Source organism: Phoca vitulina, unplaced genomic scaffold (genome assembly GCF_004348235.1).
Source record: "Phoca vitulina isolate PV1807 unplaced genomic scaffold, GSC_HSeal_1.0 scaffold52, whole genome shotgun sequence".
Classification (NCBI taxonomy): Eukaryota; Metazoa; Chordata; class Mammalia; order Carnivora; family Phocidae; genus Phoca; species Phoca vitulina.
In genome coordinates, this window is record NW_022589755.1 from 4,694,053 (window position 1) to 4,714,379 (window position 20,327).

A 20,327-nucleotide genomic window follows, 5' to 3' on the forward strand; every position below is an offset into this window, starting at 1 on the left:
ACCACATCTACAAATGTCTCCAAAGCCAGACAGAAAAGTGATCTTCCTTTGTTTCAGGGGTAAACAGGTCTAGAAAAAAAGAGGAGAATGGATGAGCCTGTGGCAAGACCTGTAACTGATCAGAGAATGTTTTACCTTGAAGTTGCCTATTCTTGGGAGGGGCTGTTATAATGGTGGGGTTGTTCTTAATTACAGTGCTCAAGAGGTCTAAATTCTGAGCTTTTGGGAAGGAGAGAAACTTAAGTAAAGTTTAGTTAAGTCATTCCAACAAGCATTGTTCTGTAGGAGGGGGAAATTCTCTCCTTCCCTCTTGAGTCTCTGGCCGGGCTTAAGAATCAAACTGGCATGGGGCGCTTGGGTGGCTCAGTCGTTAAGCATCTGCCTTCAGCTCAGGTCATGATCCCAGGGTCCTGGGATCGAGCCCTGCATCCCTGCTCAGCGGGAAGCCTGCTTCTCCCTCTCCCACACCCCCTGCTTGTGTTCCCTCTCTCATGCTGTCTCTGTCAAATAAATAAATAAAATCATTAAAAAAGCATTAAACTGACCTAAGATTCACAGGAGAAAAGCAGACACATTTTATTGATTTTTTTTACATGTATAAGGGAGCCTGCACAAGAGAATGAAGACCCAAAGAAGTGGCAGAACCTTACCTGGACATGAGTATGTAGCACAAACCAGTCCTACTACCATCCCGCGCTGTCCCTGGGGGTACTTGATCTCCCCTACTCTCCCCCATTCTGCCTCTTCCTTCCTATCCAAACCCTTGAGCATGCACACAGAGAAGTCAGCGGCCTCTCAGGGCCTGAATGCAGCACCTCCCACAATCCATGTGTCTCTAGGACCACACAGAGGCTGGCACTAGGTGCCCACAACTACCCCATGCTATATAAACGTATGAAGCCCTCCCAGGTCCTCGCTAAAGCTGCTCCTCTCAAAATTTCTTAGAATTCTATGTCATACTTTTGGCCTTACACAAGTATGCACACAGAGCTCAGCTGCCTCCAGAATCTGCACCCTGGAAGGCAATCTCTTCTGCCTAGCTGGGGTCCCCAGGGTTTAACAGAACGGTGAGACCAGGCACTCTCTCAAATAACCTCTTAGATACAGAATTTTCCTCTTGCACTCCTCCCATCCACAACCACCCTGAGGTCCTACCTCCTGAGAACTGCTTAGAGAACTTAGTTCAGGGCAGGTCCTCTGGCTGCCCATCCAGGACTGGCACACATTTTCTGGATACCCAGATACACATAAAGGAGAGCAAAAGTCCTTAAAATTTGGTAAGTGAAAATTTGTTCTTTTGGTTATAACCTATGTATAGGGAATTCCTCAAAGCATGATGTCTCCAACTCCTGGGGGCCCCGCTGGTCACTCCACATGTTAAAAACAAAATACATGAGCACAAATGAACGAACCATCAGAAAATCCCTCAGAACCACTAATCCCACCACTCCTTTGCTTCCTTTTCTTCAGTGTATATTGAGCTACCGTCACATGAAGACCATTTTAATGATCAGTCATAGGGAAACAAAAGAGACACAGAGAATCTCCACCCCCAGATAGGGAAAAGCCCAGCACCTAAATCCTCCTGAGGAAAATGGATATATAAAGCCCAACTCCCACAGTATTACAAGAATTAACTCACATAATTTATGTGACATTCCCAGCACAGTTCCTGAGATGTAGTGCACACTACCATTCTTGTGAGCACATCGCAGATGTTAAAACAATATTGCTTTAGTGAATGAATGCATATTGTTTCTGTAAGGAAAAATATAAACTAAAAATGAGAGAAAGAAAAGAGGTCTCTCTCTTGGGAAAAAAAAAAAAGCAAAGAGACTTTTCTTCCTCCCTTAAGGAAAAATATTAAAACAATATTGCTTTAGTGAATGAATGCATATTGTTTCTGTAAGGGAAAATATAAACTAAAAATGAGAGAAAGAAAAGAGGTCTCTCTCTTGGAAAAAAAAAAAAAGCAGAGACTTTTCTTCCTCCCTTTTCCTAGAGCATTTCCCTTAGAAAACTTTTAAGTTCTTTGTCTTCCTGTTTGAAATATATCTACGTCTTTGAAAAGCTAAATAAGGCTCTCGCCAACACTGTAACTCAGGAATGTTTGCTCAAGGATCTGGGAGCCATCTCTTTGAAATGTAAACATCAAAGTAAATAGTATATTTATCTTGCAATTCCTGTGGGAGGATCGGCGCCTAACTCAGCAGGTGCCTTGCTCTGAGTGACAAAACTCCCTCCTGTCATAGAGATACGAGAAGTTTGTTATCCCTCTGGTTAAAGCCAATTAGCTAACACAAATGGCCACCCAGATTACCTGGTGATGTTAGGATGAGCTATGTGTGGCAAATGGTGCTGTCATGTCTTTTTGAGAACCAGTTATGATCTATCTTGAGAACATGTATGTAATCCTTCGTATCCCCTTGTCTTTTATGACAGGGTGAAATTCATTTCTGCGCTCTCTCAAGATTGCCTCTGATGCACATCACATTCTGGTTTAATGCTTATTCACTTATGAAACTGTTTTTTTTTCCTCTACTACCTTTGTGGAGAGGATTGCTGGGTTGGGAGACGATTTTGTTTTTAATTATATTCCCCAGCACCGCCCGCTGAGATTTCAGTTTAACAGGAAAACATCTCAGCTTCTAATATAAGCGGCACTCACAACTAAGTTGTTTGAAACATTAATTTAAAATAGCCAGGAGAGGGGCGCCTGGGCGGCTCAGTCGTTAAGCGTCTGCCTTCGGCTCAGGTCGTGATCCCAGGGTCCTGGGATCGAGCCCCACATCGGGCTCCCTGCTCGGCGGGAAGCCTGCTTCTCCCTCTCCCACTCCCCCTGCTTGTGTTCCCTCTCTCACTGTGTCTCTCTCTGTCGAGTAAATAAATAAAATTAAAAATTAAAAAAATAGCCAGGAGACTGTTCGGTCCACGAGACCCCAAAGAGATTCAAACAAACTGAAAAGCTGAGAGTAAGGTACCTCTGGGCTGAAAGAGCAGGAAATGTTCAGAGGCGGGACCCAGGTCCAGAGCCCGCTCCTACGTCGGCCACGCCCCTTCTGTCCCGTCCAGGCCACCGTCCACGGCCCGTTCCCCCCGCCACCCGCAGCACGCCGCGCATGCGCAGTACCCTGCAGACCCGGAAGCTGAGTGAAGGGCACAGTCAGGTGAGTCAGTGTCAGATTTTTGGTTCAACACTGGCCTTTGTGGGACCCTACCCTCGCCCCAGGGCTCCGATCCGCAACACCCGGAGTTTGGGGTTGCCTCATAGATAAAACCGCTTCCCGCGCCCAATGATTCCCGGCAGCACCGTCAGATATTGCAGGCCTGGGAGCTCCGCTGCGGGTCCGGGGGTCCACGTCTTTATCGAGTTAAAGTTGCTGAGGCGGGTAAGCGCCTTCCGTCCAGGGAGACAGCGATTGCGGTCTTTTTCCTCTGAAAACCCTTCCAGGACTCCCGCCACGCTCCGGCCCCTTTCCCCTCTCAGCCACGCTGTGTGAAGTCTTCCCTCGGTGGCCCCCAGGGCGGAGGCGCTCGTGCAGACCCCGACGCCACATCTCCGTGGCCTTGGGGCTCTGCAGGCACCGACCCTCTCCTGACGCCCCCTCCACCTGCGCGACCTCCGGAGCCGGCCCTCCTTGCCTACTTTGTACTCACCGCCTTAGGAGTTTCTTCCGCACAAACCACATGCTTCTGCTTGTCATCGTGTGTTTCCATTCCTGAAGCCCTACTGGAAAGTGTTCTTTCCAGGCAAAGAACGTTTTTGTCCCGTACCTGTGAGTGTGAGGGTGTGGGGCGAAGCAGAGGCAGTCTGACAGAATGAGAGAGACTACGTGTGAGAGAAAGGAAGGAAGGGAGGGTAGAACTGGGTAGAGCAGGTGGATGTGGAGAGACAGTAACAGTGGAGTGAACCAGAGAAAAGTAGAAGGAGAAGAAAATAGAGAAATCCAGATTAAAAGGTATTTCCAGAGAGGTGAAGGGTAGCACACGGGACGAGAGAGACCTTAACCGGTGGTAGGAGTGGGATAGCAAGGAGCAGATCCATCAGACTGAGATTGTGGGGGAAGGAACAGAACTGGAGCCGTGACAGCCAGACAGAGGTGGTGCTGGGACAGAAAGGGGGGCAGTGGGTGACAGCAGATGGACAAACAGCAAGGAAGGGATCCCCTGGCTTTAATCCCTTCATTGGCTTCCTGCTGCCCTCAGGACAAAAATCCAGACTCCACTGTGTGGCTACAGCAGAGAGCTCTGGAGGTGGGGTGACTTTCCAGAGTTGGTCCAATTTGAGGGAAGGAACAGGCTTCTCTTTCCCGCATTGACCAGACATTGGACACTGGCTGCCCAGCCAGGTGCTGGGATGAAGAGGCCACTGCTCCCTTTAGCTGAGTCCGTTTACAAGGAGGGAGTGAGCTGTCTAGTTGTCAGCAGCCGAACTGACAGCTGTGGGGCACTTTGTGCCTGGATCCTGAGGGGTGGATCCAAGAAGCCCCATCTGGTGTTTATGTGGTTGACTTCTGTGGGGTCTCTTAGGACCCATAAGGGGTTGAAGGAAAGTGTCACCATTTGGGGGGTAATCTGTAGTGGTTTTGGTCGGGGATCTCATTATTACAAGCAAAGCATTATTGAAAGTATCACACGTGTTTTGTGGGCTACAAATGACATTTTGGGGCATTTCATTAGTAGATACCTGAGTCTTGCTGGAGTATGTACATCATTTCAGACATTACTCTTATATTAGGACATTATGGAGGTATCTGAGTTTAGATAGTCTCCAAGAAGGAACATATCGGATCCTGGGGTGGTGGGTGTCTTCCTGCCAAAACGAAAGATTGATGTTAGGAACTCAGTGTGGGATTCTTCGGCAGTGTATAGGTGATTAGGAGGTTCTGTCCTTTAAGAATGTGGGGTGTCCACTGGGATTGTAGAACAAACACCATGGGAACTTACAAGAGTGTCTGAGTCAAGAAGGGAGACAGTAGGGGACTGGGGCCCAGGTGGTGGGTGTTTTCACTGGGGCAGGCTTGCTGGAAGTGGGTCTCTGGGAACAGCAGCGAGGGGCGGTAAGGTCGAACAGTACGACAGTCTCGGGATCTTTTGCACACTGCCACTGCTCATCAATTCTTACCTTACCTCTAGGCAGTTACTTTGTTCACCATATACATATGGTAATGTCTCATCTTAAAAAGAATCCACAAAAAAAAAAGAGCCTTTTACTACATTCTCACCTCTTTAAAATAAAACATCCTCTATTAGCTACATTTCCCACTCTGGTAAGTGCTGTTTCTTATGCTCCATTTCAGAGCAGAATACACTAAACACATGCTTATACTCTGCTTTAGATCTTGCTTCCAGTTTTGTTTTTTTTTTTAAGATTTTATTTATTTATTCGAGAGAAAGAGAAGAGTGCATGGGCAGGGGGAAGGGCAGAAGGAGAGGGAGAAACAGACTCCCCACTGAGCAGGGAGCATTACATGGGGCTTAATCCTAGGACCCTGAGATCATGACCTCAGCCAAAGGCAGACACTTAACCGACTGAACCACCCAGGCACCCCCAGTTCTCACTTTCATATCCACCATGCCGCTGAGACTTTCCATGTCTGAGTCACTGGGGACCTCCCCACTTCTCAGTCCAGGAATTGGTGTGCTCTTACCACGCTGGTCCTAGCTATAGCGAGCTGGGCTCCCTCTTCCTGAAGCACTTTCTCTTGGCTTCCACATCACACTACTTTTTTTAAAGTAAATCTATCTTCCAGTTACCTGTTTTAATTTTCTTCTCCCTGTTCATGTGTCTACTTCCCGTGCCTGTTTCCCCTAACTCCCTGGTCTCTTTGGGAGCACCCCTAGGCTTAGTCCCTGAACCCCTTCTCTTCTGTCTCCACCTCCTGCCTTTCCACGTCACTCCATCTCATGACTCTGAACACTGATGTCTCCTTTCACCGCTCCACCCAGACCTCCAGACCTCTACCCTGAAACCAGGGTCCTGTATCCAGCTGCCTCAACATCTCTGCTGGGACAACAGTCTGGCGTCTTCACCTTAATATGTCCAGCAGTGACCCCCCAAACTCCTCCAAAAGTGTCCCCTGCAGTCTGCCTCCGCATATAGGGCGACCCTGTATTTCCTGCAGCCTAGCTGGGCATCTTGGCATGTTTGCAAAGTATACAAGACCCATTACTTATTAGTGTTTTAACTTAGGACAAAAGAAATAAAAATTAGATGTTTACTCAAAATGGATAAGGGAATACATGGTTTCCAAAAGTCTTCTCAGGTATAGGGGAAAAGCTTGAAGAATTCTAATCTGCTTTGGAACTTTCTGATCTGCTTCCTTTAATACTCTCTGATCTTACCTCCTCCAACTCTCCTCCACTCACCTGGCTCCAGCCGTACAGGCCTCCCTGCCCTTTCCGGAGCCCAAAATGCCACTACCCCAGGGTCTTCACATGGGTGTCCTGCCTAGAAGTCTCTGGCCTCTCACATGCAGGTGGCAAAGTCTCTTCTTTCCTTGGGTGTTTGTTCTGATACCACCCCTCAGTGGCTGCCTTTTCTGGCTTCTGTCCTCTCACCACCACTCCCTTTAACATTCCATCTACTCCCTCACCCTCAGTTCTGGTCCCTTTTGCCTGCTCTGCATATTTCTTTCTGCTCCTTCCCCTTCCACTGGCTGGATACTCATGACAGCAAGGCCCCAGGGGCGAGCAGAGCCAGAAGGTGGGAGGTGTGCTGGGCTGGCCTCCCGTGAGTGTGCTGCAGCCAGCCTCACACTGGATTGCAGATACAGCTCTTGTGGGCCTCCCAGAGAGTCCCCTTCCAGTGGTCAAGGGCGGATAGGGCCCAGCCTCAGTACCAGTTAAAGTGTCCCAGGTGCTTCTGATGTGTATCCAGCATTGAGCAGCAAGGCTCTGGGTCCTCCGTTTCTGAGGGAGAGGTGAGGGGGCCCTGCTCTGCGTGGGTGTGATCAGGGCGGGTCTATGACCTGGAGGGGAACGTCGGGTCCAGCCCAGGTCCCCACTGCTGCAGTGGGGGGGGGGGTTCACCAGGGCAGGAGCCAGTTGTGAAGAAAGGGGTGGGGACACTCACTTGTTGGTGTCTGGAGGAGTTCACTGTCCCTGAGCCCCCCTCCTGTGGCAGTGGGCAGCAGAGGACTGTCGTTTCCACACGAAGAGGTCTCCCTGTGTGAGGTTGTGGTGCAGGAAGGACGTAGATTGATTCTAAGCATTAAACTGCAGATTCTTGACCTTTAGGATTGAATTCTCAAGACTGATCTTGTCTGAGAAAGAAGCCTGGAAGAGGAAAGGGAGGAGTCAGGAATGGCTTTTTGTCAGGTAAAGTCATATTCTTGGTTGATTTTCTCTCTCTCATTCCTGCTGTGCCCTTGTTGGACTCGCTGATCTTCTCTGAAGTGTCCCGCCTGAGCTGTGTCTGTCCACATTCCCCCAGGTCTTCCCTCCGTCCCTCTCCTCTCCACTTAGATTCCATCTCATGGTGACCCAGTGACGTGGAGCCTGTGAGGAGCCCCCCTTCGCCCCCCCACCCCGGGCGCATCCTGATGGGCTTTACACCAGGCGTGGATTGGAGACAGGCGTGGGTGGGCCCCGTGGTGTCAGTATGGTTGGGCAGCAGGGATTGTTTTAGGGGCCACATCTGGATGCACTGTCAGCTCTCTGTAGACAGGATCAAAGAAGCTACTTGTGGGAGTCATGTATTAATGTGTAGGAATAGTTGGAAAATTCTGGAAAACAAGCTCGATAAGAGGAAATCAGCTCTGCCTGACTTTATAATGCATTCAGAGATAAACAAGTGAACCATGGTGTTTCTGGTTCTAAAATACTAATGATTTAGAATAAAGTTCAGAAGTAGGTATCAATAGGATGTTTTACTCCATAATTGGCTTTAAAATATGGAATCAACCTAAATAGCCAACGGTAAGAGGTTTTAAAAATCATTCTCAGTACATCTGTCCCACATTGACCATGGCATTCCTGTAGCAGCTCTTGTGCAGCAGATGTTTTAGGTAAAAATGGTCGTAATGTAGCCAAGATGTGTAGCGTAGAACTTACTCTTTGCCCTCAGAGATGCTGTAGCCAAATTCTGGTTCCACCATTATTTTTAAGTATTATATCTCTTTTATTTCCAAAATCACATGAGTAAGTCATGTATGAATAGATGTATTGATTGACTGATTAAACTCCTAACAAAGCAGCAGCTTAGGCACTAAGATGTAATAGGAAGGGGACGCCCCTCCCTGTCGTGTCCTCCCCCATTTGTGTCTCAGTGGGGAACCACTGTTGTCAGTTCTGTGGCAAGAGTCAGTCCAAACCTTGTAAAAATGCATTTACACATTGTTATAAAATTTTAGAAGAAACTCCTCAATGAAGTTCGTTGTAACATTTTATTCTGCAAGTTTAAAAAATGTACACAGCATGTCTAGAGGTTGTTTTCATGTTAATAAACACAGACACAGCTTGCTCTTCAATCCTCACTGGAGCATTCTCTTAGTGAAGACACGTGGGACTTTCCCATTTCTCACTGATATAAAGAATGCCACAGTGGCTGTGTATGAGCAGACTGACCTCTCTGCAGATGTCTGAGGATTTCTCTTGACCTGTGATTACCGGGTCAAGGACAGTGCATTATACAAGGACAGATTCTGTCCGATGTGGTCTCCTAAAGCTGCAAAGTACCCTGTCCCAAAACAACACGTGAGATTCCCACCTCCCCCCCCTCCCCGCCACATGTAAGCAAAACTTGGTACCGTAATCTCTTTGTGTTTTGAAAATTGGGGGGGAAAGGACAATCCCTTGTATTTCCATTTTCTACCTACTTGTAACTTTCATTATTTTTGTGGAATAAAACATGGTTTTTCATATTTTGCTGTTTTCCTTTGATATATTTTTAGGAGCAATCTTATATTTTGTAGTTTAATTCTTTACATACAGGCTTGTGTCTTTCTTATATTATCAGTGTTTTGCAGTGAAACCTAAATCCTTCTTGCCCTCTGCTTTCTGATCTTACTTTGGAAGAACTCACCTAGCATAATCTCAAAGTACTGTGTTCCATTTAGTACTCCTTTGTTTGTTTAAAATTATCTCTTTGATTTGGCTTTTTAGTGTATATCTCATAGCTGTTTATTTCATTGATTGAAAAATTTCATGTAACACACACACATTAACAGGTTCCTGTGTCATTTGGCAAGGCTCTCCATTTTTTCTTCTCAGAATTATTTCTCCTCAACATGATGGAGATTTTTTTTGCCTTTTAAATCCCACATTTCTTCTGCATTTGAATTGCTTTGAATTTCTAAATCACTGAGGTCTTTATGTCACATCTTCCAGTAAGAATTACGCTTGTCAGTCTTTGATGTCTTTGTTCTGTCTTTCAGTCAAGTTTTCTCTTCACATAGGCTGGGAAATGTCTTGCAAATAGAGGTCCTGGTACAACTGCTAATGGGAAGGGGTGTCTCGCCACCTAGTCGGGCCTCAGGCGTACCATGCAGTGCTGACTGGCAGGAGCCTGGCTAGCCCACGGGCCTCAGTCTCACCTGTGGTGGAAATGCTTCCAGTGCTCACTATGGATTGTGATGCTTGGTGGAATGGTCTTGCTCAATAACAGGTTTTTAAATGTCCAGTTTGCCATGATTTTTAATCATCCAGTATTTCTTCCAAGATCTGCTGTGATCAATCTGTGTCCTACTTAATCTGTTAAATTAACGTACAACATTAGTAAAGTTCCTCCTCATGAATTGGGGTTTCTTTTTTTAGTAGAATAAACTCCATTTGGCTAATCAACTCCATAATGGTTAAATGTCTGACTTTAAATGGAAACATGTAATTTATATTTTTGCAGATAATTTGTCACACCTGAAGATGCCTCTTGTGCTCTAGATCCTCTAGGTGTGTAGAACTGTCACTAGTGTAGAGAACATAATATATACCATGTCCACATAAACAACCGTTGTGTCAGACATTTTTCATTTATATAGTTCTTTTATTTTCCACAAAAATGGGAAATCTACAGTGTTTTAGTAGATCTGATATCCTCTGATGGAAAAACATAATAAAACAAAATTAGGGATATATAAATTGCTCACAGTTATCTATTCTTGCTCAAAATGATGTCCAAACATTCATTTCAGTTGAATCAATCCTGACATCCCTTTCCTGCTCACATTTTGTGTGAACATGAGAATTCTCCCCAAGGTTCCTTGGTGAAATGTGTTTTCATTTCAGGGACGGGTGACCTTCAGAGACGTGGCCATAGAATTCTCTCCGGAGGAGTGGGAGTGCCTGGACCCTGCTCAGAGGGCCTTGTACAAGGACGTGATGGTGGAGAACTACAGGAACCTGGTCTCCCTGGGTGAGGATAGTTTCCCTCCAGAAGTCGGGATCTGCCCCAGTGAGTCTCTTAGGAGCCCCTGCCCTGCTTGACTGAGATTGAGGCCCTGTACCTTCTGAAATGAAAAAGTTTATGAGGCAGCATCTAGACTTTCACCTCCCCCTTTCTTCAGATGATCTCCCCACTCCACCCTAGATTAGTGACGCTTCCAGAAGCTAAGTAACAACAAAACCTTATGGCAAACTTTATTTTTTTTAATTTATTTTTTTAAATGTTTTATTTATTTATTCATGAGAGGCAGAGAGAGAGAGAGAGAGAGAGGCAGAGGGAGAAGCAGGCTCCCCGCTAAGCAGGGAGCCCAATGCGGGACTCGATCCCAGGACCCTGGGATCATGACCTGAGCTGAAGGCAGACGCTTAACCATCTGAGCCACCCAGGCGCCCCCGTTATGGCAAACTTTAAAAAATATCTGATTCTAGATCCACTTTTGTCCCTGTACTTTTGACTCAGTAGTTCTTGGAAGAGAGCTGGATATCTATGCTTTAAAAATATCCCTTAAGGGCGCCTGGGTGGCTCAGTTGGTTAAGCGACTGCCTTCGGCTCGGGTCATGATCCTGGAGTCCCTGGATCGAGTCCCGCATCGGGCTCCCTGCTCGGCAGGGAGTCTGCTTCTCCCTCTGACCCTCCCCCCTCTCATGTACTCGCTCTCTCTCATTCTCTCTCTCTCAAATAAATAAATAAAATCTTTAAAAAAAATAAAAAAATAAAATAAAAAATAAAAATATCCCTTAAGCATTCAGGAGAGACTGAACAAGTTTGTGAAAAATTTTTTCTAGACACATCTGTAACATCCTCTCTCCTCAGTTGAACAAAGGGCTGGAATTGTATTCTGGAAAAGACACAGCACATCATGTTCCTTTCTTTTTATAAGCAGGAATCCCTCTTCCTGACCTGAATATCATCTTTATTTTGGAGCAAGGGAAAGAGCCCCAGACTGTGGAGAGCAAGGTTAAAACAGTGAAAAAGCCAAATGGGTGGGAACACAGGCAAGAGTTCAGAAGGGCAGAGAGTGTTAATAGTGTTTGGGCAACTTTCTCCCAGTGGAAGAGTTTTTCCTTCTTATGAGCTCTTAGAGGAAAGTTTATTTCCCTTCCCCTTGTCACTCCCTTCTTCAGACATGTGGAAGTGCATCCTCCCAACGTCTAGCTCATGCAAAGACCAAAGCAAAATCTTTATCATGACCTGTGGCCCTCTATTATATGCCCCTATGACCTTTTTTTTTTTTTTTAAGATTTTTAAGTAATCTCTACACCCAGTGTGGGGCTCAAACCTAAACCCAGAGATCAGGAGTTGCCTGCTCTACGCCAGGAGGCCCATGCCCCTATGACTTCTTTGGTCCCTTGACCTTAAGGAGCACTGGGAGGCTGGTTTTAAGGGGTCCTCTTTCTTCCTTAGCCTCATCCCATTTTTGTTCCCATTCCACACGGGTCAGAGTTGAAGCCTCTCCAGTCCTGGCACCAGGCCTTTTCCAGGATCCATCCCATTCTGTGTACTTGGGAGACCTTCTTCTGGGGTTGGAAAACATCAGCATCTGGGGCCCAAGAGCTCTCTGCCTCTTCAGGCCCCCCAGCCATTTCTTCAGTTCTGCTTTTGCCGCACATTGGAGAGAGTGTCTAACCGGGGAGTGGGGTGGGTCTCTCGATCCACCAGTAACACTGCTTTCTCTCAGCAGGGGTATAAGCATGTCCACACCACACTGTGCTGTAAGCTTTGCTATGTTGTGGTTTTGTTTCTTTTCTCTCAAAGTATTTTCTAATTTCCCTTGTGATACCTTTTTTGACCCATTGGTTTAAGAGTGTTTAAAATTTTTCACGTATTTTTTAGCTTTCCAGTCTTCCTTCAGTTCTTCATTTTCTAGTTTTGTTCTTTTGTGGAGAAAATAATTTGTATGATTTCACTCTTTTTCAATTTGTTGAGACTTGCTTCATGGACTAATATATGGTCTGTCCAGGAGAATGTTTCACATGCATGTAGAGAAGAATGTATTTTGCTCTTACTGGGTGCAGTGCTCTATATATGTCTGTCAGTACTCATTGGTTTGTAGTCGGGCTAAAATCATCTGTGTCCTTACTGAACTTCTGTCTAGCTGTACTCTCCATTTTTGAAAGTGAGGTCTGCAAGTCTCCAAACACTATTCTAGAACTATTTTTATTTCTCCCTTCAATTCTATAAATGTTTCATATATTTTGGGGTTCGCTTGTGTATATGTTCATATTTGTAATTCCTTAATGAGTTATCCTTTTAAGTATATATTGTCCTTTGTCTCATAAAAATTTTTAAAGTATATTTTGTCTCATAGTACAGCCACTGGGAAATGAAAAAATTCATTAGATTCACTATATTGCATTGCCCTAGACCTGAACCCACAATATTTCCAAGTATTATATGAAAACTTGGCTCCTCTATATCCTGTCCTTCTCTCCTGTTGTTGTCATAAAATTATATCTCTATATATTGTGTACCATCAACGTAGATTTATTTTTATTATGTTATGTTAGTCACCATACAATAAATCATTAGTTTTTGATGTAGTGATCCACGATTCATTGTTTTCATATAACACCCAGTGCTCCATGCAGTTCGTGCTCTCCTTAATACCCATCACTGGGCTGACCCATCCCCCCACCCCCCTCCCCTCTAAAACCCTCAGATTGTTCCTCAGAGTCCATAGTTGCTCTCATGGTTCATCTCTCCCTCCGATTTCCCCCCCGCTTCATTTTTCCCTCCCTTCACCGATGGTCCTCTGCACTATTCCTTACGTTCCACAAATAAGTGAAACCATATGATAATTGACTTTCTCTGCTTGACTTATTTCACTCAGCATAATCTCCTCCAGTCCCATCCATGTTGATGTAAAAGTTGGGTATTCATCCTTTCTGATGGCTGAGTAATATTCCATTGTATATATGGACCACATCTTCTTTATCCATTCATCTGTTGAAGGGCATCTCAGCTCTTTCCAGTTTGGCTATTGCGGACATTGCTGCTGTGAACGTTGGGGTGCATATGGCCCTTCTTTTCACTACATCTGTGTCTTTGGGGCATCAACGTAGATTTAAAATTAGTTTTGTTTTTTAAATCAATAGGGAAAAAGAGGAATGACAAACCAAAAATACATTAATACTAACCTTATACACACCTATGTACTGTCTTTATTACTGTTCCTTATTTCTTGATGTGGATTCGAGTTATTGTCTCTTCCTTCATTTTAGCCTGAGACATTCATTCCCTTTATCATTTTTGTTGGACTGATCTACTAGCAAGGGACTCTCCGTTTTTGTGTTTTTTTCTGGCAATGTCTTAAGTTATCCTCTATTTTGAAGGATAGTTTTGAAGTATATAGAATTCGTAGTAGACTGTTACTTCTCTTTAGCACTATGAAAATGTCATCCCATTGCCTTGTCCATATGGTTTCTGGTGTGAAATCAGTGGGTAGTTTTATTGAGGATCTTTTACCAAAGGAACTGCCCATTGCTGCTTTCAGGATTCTGTGTCTTTGGCTCTTGACAGTTTGATTATGAAGTGTTTCACTGTGGGCTTCATTCAGTTTACCTCACTCGGGGCTTGCCAAACTCCTTGGATACATAGATTTGTGTATTTCATCAAATTTGGGAATTTTTCTGCCTTATTATTTCAAATATTTTTTTCTGCCCACTTCATTCTGTCCTTTCTGGGATTCCCATTATCTTTGTTGGTACACTTGAAGGTATCCCACAGGTCTCTTGTTCTCCGTTTTTCTTCATTCTTTTTTCTTTCTCCTGCTAAGATTGGATAATCTCAGTTGACTTAATCTTCAGGTTTCTTAGTTCTTTCTTCTGCCTGTTGAGTTTGGTGTTAAACTCCTTTAGGGCTTTTTCCATGTTAGTTTTTGTACTTTTCAGCTCCAGAATTTCTTTTTTGGTTCTTTTTTATAATTTTTGTCTCTTTGTTGATTCTCTATTTTGGGAAATATTGTTCTTATTGTTTCCTTTGGTTCATTGCACATGGTTTCGTTTTAGTTCTTTCAGCATATTTAAAATAGTAACTTAAGTTCTTTATCTAGCAAAGTCCAATATCTGGGCTTCCTCAGGAAAATTTTTGTTAAATTGCTTTTTTTCCTGCATATGAGCTATACATCATTGTTAGTTTGCATGCCTCATAATTTTTTTCTTTAAAGCTAAACATTTTGATTATGACAACTCTGGAAGTCACATTCTCCCCCACCCACACCCTCATCCCAGCATTAAATGTTGCTGCTTATTGTAGTTGTTGTTTATTTCATTTAGTAATTTTTTGGAGTTGATTTGTGAAGTCTGTATTCTTTGTCATGTGTGGCCACTCAAAGTCTCTGGTTAGCTTAGTGGTCAGGTAGTGATTTAACACAGAACTTCTCAAACACCTGGAATCAGAAAAACCAAAAAGCAAAAAACTCCTAGTCTTTGTACATAGATTCTGTATGTTTGGGAATATCTGAAACTCAGCTTGGCAATTTACGGCGATGCCTTAGCCTTTACCTTCTGCTTTTGCTGAGCCTGAAGATTAGCAGGAGGTGAGGCATAGGGCTGCCTCATATGTTTTCTGAGCACTGATCCAGCCCTGAGCATGTGCGTGACTTGGATTCCTAGGAACGTGTGGCAGCCTTTCAAAGTCCTTATTCCCCAAAGCATTTCACTCCCCAGCCCTTATTCCCTGGCTTTTCAGTTTGTCTGCTTTTTGCCCCAAGTGTCATCTGGTAATACATTTGCCTTTAAACGTGCTTGTCAAATGCTGCCCGCCCCCCACCCCCCAGCCCCATAGCTCCTCTTGAATTAATAAGCAAAGTAAAGGTAAAACTTTTTGAGCCAGTTTTTCAGTGAGCCACCAGGCAGGTCAAAGTAAAAGCCGCAGTTCTTAGAGAATCAAGTCTTTTCTGCCACTCTCAGTACAGGAGACCTATACCAGGAACATGGGCTGCCCCTATGCTGGAGAGAATGGGATTGGGCCAGGGGAAGTTAAAATATCAGAAGCTCTTCAACTGAGATCAGCTGCCTGTTTCTTAAGTATCTACATGTTTGCTGTAAACCTTTGTTTAGTTTCCAGAATTCCGATAAAGTTGATTCTGACAGTTTTTGCCAACTTACTTGCTGTTTTTGTGGAGAGATGCACTTATGATACTCAGTGATTTTCATGCTGTTACTTTTACCCAGTTCTTTATAATACTATCTGAAAACTGGTATTTCAGAAGCCAGTGGACATGTGTGTAACTTAGACTGCTAGGAATATGTGGGAGCTTTTCTTAACATATTTTCCAATTCTCATCTTGTGTGCTCTTTCTGGACTATAAGTCCTTTCTCTTGTTCTTAAGTGAGAAATCATTAGAATTCCACAGTCTATAATTTTGTGTAATTGTGGTTACTTATTATTTACCTGTTGGACTTATCTTGGTTTAGTTAAAAAATTTCATTTAATAACTTGTCATTTACAGATTATGGATTTTAGCATCTAGTTTGGAATATGACTGCAATTCACCAATTGTTAATGTTCCAAAATGCCTATTCTGCATAGAGTATAGATAGCTTTAGAGTAGATATTCAGAATATTTTGTTATTCCAATGATGTTGTATTAAATTCTTCTTGATTTTCCTATTACCCCTTTAGTTTTACAATTCATAATTTCCGTGTATTTATCTTATTAATTAAAAAAAAAATTTTTTTTTTTTTTTTTTTAAGTAATCTCTACACCCAACAGGGGGCTCAAACTTACAACCCTGGTATGTCACATGCTCTACTGACTGAACCAGCCAGGCGCCCCTCATTAATTTTTAAATGGATTATTTGTCCAAAAAAAATCTTATTACTTCATATATAGCTGCGCTTCAGCATTTATTTGCATATAATAATTATGCCGTAAATATGCATTTGTATAATATGTTTCTTTTTTTTTTTTTTTAAAGGGGGGTAGGGGTAAGGGAGAGGGAGAGAGAAACCCAAGCAGTCTCCATGCTGAGCCCTTTGTGGGGCTCAATCTCACGACCCTGAGATCACGACCTGAGCCCAAATTAAGAGACACTTAACCAACTGTACAACCCAGACCCCTCAATATCTGTTTTCTTTTCAATATGAGACACCCATTTGTCTACTGCCAATTGGTGTGTGTTTTGGTGTGGTGGTCAAAGAATACACTTTCTTTCAGAACTTATGTAAATTTACATAGTATGAATGATTTGGTCAGAGGGTGTTTGAAAACAGGTTTCCAGGGGTACCTGGGTGGCTTAGCTAAGTGTCTGACTCTTGATTTTGGCTCAGGTCATGATCTCGGGGTTGTGAGATTGAGCCCCACATTGGGCTCCGTGCTGGGTGTGGAGTCTGCTTAAGATTCTCTATATCTCTCCCTGTGCCCCTCCTTCTGCTACCCTCTGCCCCTCTAAAACAAACAAACAAACAAAAAAACAGAGAAAGAAAGTAGGTTTCCCTTAGAATAATTTGAAATACATGTCATCTTTTATTAAAGGATTCTATTCACTTTGCATTCTTAAACATTTGCAGACTTTGGTTGAGAAGTTGTTATCTCTTCAATGTATTACTTTTAGTGTAATATCCATTTTGCAACTCTACTTACTGAAGACTATGGTTTTCTATATCTTTCAGAAAGCTCTGCTAGATTCATGATCAAGGAATTACTACCAAAGAAAGAAATTAATAACAGAGAATTATGCCAACCAGTGGTCTTGGGAAGACATGAAAGCCATGGCCTTGAGGATTTTGACTTCAGGGAAGTTTGGGGAAATATGTATGAATTTGAGAGTAAGTGTGGCTATGAAGAAAGAAATTCCAAAGGAGTGCTTGTGACAGGTACTGTAAATCTCCCTGGTAGAAAAGGTAAACAAGACAGCAAATCCTGGATTAATTTACCTATAAAGCAGAGTGTTTCTTTAAGAAAAAGTGCATATCAAAATTTTAAACAAGGGAAGTCATTAGTAAAAAATTTGTTAAAAATAAAAAATAATATAGTCTATGCAGGAAATAAGTATACAAAATGTTTTGAAAATAGAATTGGATTAAGCTTTCAGTCACATCTGGTTGAACTGCAGAGACTTCAAACTGAGGAGAAAATTAATGAATGTGATCAAGTTGAGAAGTCTGTCAAAACTTGTTCTTCAGTTTTGCCACTTCAAAGATTTCTTCCTAGTGTCAAAACCAACCTTTGTAATAAATATGGAAGGGTTTTTATGTTTCCTTCATTGTTCACACAGCACCAGAAAACAAAAATTAGAGAAAAACCATACAAATGTAATGAGTGTGGAAAGACTTTTAGCCATCATTCAGTCCTTACTAGTCATCAGAGAATTCATTCTGAGCAGAGACCTTACAAATGTAATGAGTGTGGTAAAGCCTTTAAGCAGTTCTCAAACCTCACAAGACATCAGAGAATCCATACGGGAGAGAAACCGTATAAATGTAGTATCTGTGACAAGGTCTTTAATCAAAATTCCCACCTTACAAATCATTGGAGAATTCATACTGGAGAAAAACCATACAAATGTCATGAATGTGGTAAGGCTTTTATCAAATGTTCAGATCTCTGGCGTCATGAGAGAATTCATACTGGAGAGAAACCTTACAAATGTAATGAATGTGGTAAGGGTTTTACCAAACGTTCATATCTTTGGGATCACGAGAGAATTCATACTGGAGAGAAACCATACAAATGTATTGAATGTGGCAAGGTTTTTAGGCAGTGGTCTACCCTCAGGATTCACCGAAGAATTCATACTGGTGAGAAACCTTATAAATGTAACGAGTGTGGCAAGGCTTTTAAGCAATGCTCACACCTCACTAAGCATCAGAATGTACATCCTGGAGAGAAGCCACACAAATGTACTGTGTGCACCAAGGCTTTTATCCACATTTCAAGCCTTGTGAAACATCAGAAAATCCATTCTGGAGAAAAACCATACAAATGTAATGAATGTGGTAAGGCTTTTATCCAAAGTTCAAGTCTTGTGGAACATCAGAGAATTCATACTGGTGAGAAACCTCACAAATGTAATGAATGTGGCAAAGCCTTTACTGTGCGTTCAAGCCTAACTAAACATAAAAAAAACCATACTGGTGAGAAACCTTATAAATGTAATGAATGTGATAAAACATATACACAACTTATACACCTTACTAGACATCAGAAAATACATAGTGAAAAGAAACATTATGAATCTAGCATACGTGATAATGCTTTTATTCAAAGCTCAAGCTTGGGGGATCATCAGAGAATTCATGGAAGAGAGAAACCTTACAGATGTAATGAGTGTGGCAAATCCTTTAACTGGTGTTCACGCCTTACTCGACATCAGAGAACCCATACTGGAGAGAAGCCATATAAATGTAATGTGTGTGGCAAGGCCTTTAGTCAAAATTCAAACCTTACAATTCATCAGAGAATTCATACTGGAGAGAAACCTTACAAATGTAATGACTGTGACAAAGCCTTTAAGCAGTATTCAAGCCTCATAAGACATCAGAATATACATCCTGGAGAGAAACCACACAAATGTGTGTGGTAAGGCTTTTATCAAAGTTCACACCTTTGGGGTCATGAGGGAACGCATCCTAGAAAGAAGCCATACAAATGTATTGAATGTGGCAAGGCCTTTTGACAATGGTATGACCTCAGGATTCACCAAAGAATTCATGCTGAAGAGGAACCTTAGAAATGTAATGAATGGCATAAATCATTTAACCATTTTTCACAATACGCTATATATACATCAGAGAATTTTTACTAGGGAGAACTAGTCCAAGATTAGTCAACCTCAGATGTTAAATTCTTCACAGTAAGTAAAAGTCAAAATCATTTTAAGACTCAGAGATGAGTGTCAGTGGAGCAAGGAGAGCTTTAGGAATGTAACATTTCTTTTAAAAATACTTCTATTACTTGAGGTTCCTTGAAAGGCCTACATCACTCACTATTGATGTCTTTTGATCTGAAGTTTGGAATTTGTTGATGTTATACCTTCATTACATGTTTTTCATGTGTTACCATGATGGTCTCTGGGAGCAGATCAGTAAGATAAAGGGCCTACTTTATTAAATGCGATCATTCACATCCATATATCCTGAAGGAACACTGAATTTTAACATACAGTGTTTTGTGGAATTGAATGAGTACACAGGTTGGGCAGAGAATATATGTAAAAGAATGATGTAAATAATATGTTCAGGATCCCTTCTACAGATTTGTCTGTATAACAGAGGGCCACGGATTATCAGAAACCACTGCTCTGCCAGAGGAGCATGAAACAGCAGGCTTTGAGACTGAGAGACTGAGATTTTCATGATAGGTTAGTAGGGATTGCTTATGTGATAGAAATAATGGAGAAATGATGGTCATCCTCTCCCTTTAATGAAAATAGTGGTATATCAAAGATGAGTGAACAGTTAGTCTTATTTTGGGGAACTAAAGAGCAGTGATCAGAAGAACTTAATCAAAACAACCACAATACAGTGTACAGGGTATAGTATTCCCGTTTAACCACTACACTGATGCTGTTTTACTCAGAATGTATCATACTTATGTTTTAAGTAATAAAATGTAATCATTTTTTTCAAAACTCTAAATGGATCATGTTTGTTTTCTTCTATCAGATCAAGTCTATAGTTTCATTACAGTACTTCGTAACAAACAGTAACAATACATCTTCAGGCTGTCAGGAGAGGTATCTGCAACAATTTTTGTCCATGACGGAACCAAACAACATACAATTTTATGAATGTGTACTCATCATTTACTTGAGTTATTCTCGCCACAGTCTGCTCCTTGGATATGTATGTGGCTGTGATTAAAATACCACAGCAGTGCAACTTTAGACTCTCCCTCTAAACATCTGAAGCACAATTCATGAATACGCACCTGATATTTCCACATGCCCTTTGTTATGCCTACATGAGACCCATGACTTGCAGTGGCCTTGATTTACATGAA

At 42.6% G+C, this 20,327-nt stretch overlaps 1 protein-coding gene across 1 annotated transcript; it reads left to right on the forward strand.

Annotated features, from left to right (window-relative positions):
• Positions 1-3,116: 3,116 nt before the first annotated feature.
• On the forward strand, positions 3,117-19,902 carry LOC116622200 (zinc finger protein 677-like). The gene is made up of 4 exons (XM_032388465.1): positions 3,117-3,167; positions 7,240-7,320; positions 10,225-10,390; positions 16,997-19,902. The coding sequence occupies exons 2-4, from the start codon at positions 7,306-7,308 to the stop codon at positions 18,907-18,909; spliced, it is 2,094 nt and encodes a 697-aa protein (XP_032244356.1). The 5' UTR covers positions 3,117-3,167; positions 7,240-7,305; the 3' UTR covers positions 18,910-19,902.
• The last annotated feature ends 425 nt before the right edge of the window (positions 19,903-20,327 follow it).

Excerpts from the sequence above, each read along its gene's own strand:
- LOC116622200 (XM_032388465.1), top strand. Across the intron at positions 10,391-16,996 it reads AGAAGTCGGGATCTGCCCCA|AAAGCTCTGCTAGATTCATG; the intron begins GTGAGTCTCTTA and ends TATATCTTTCAG.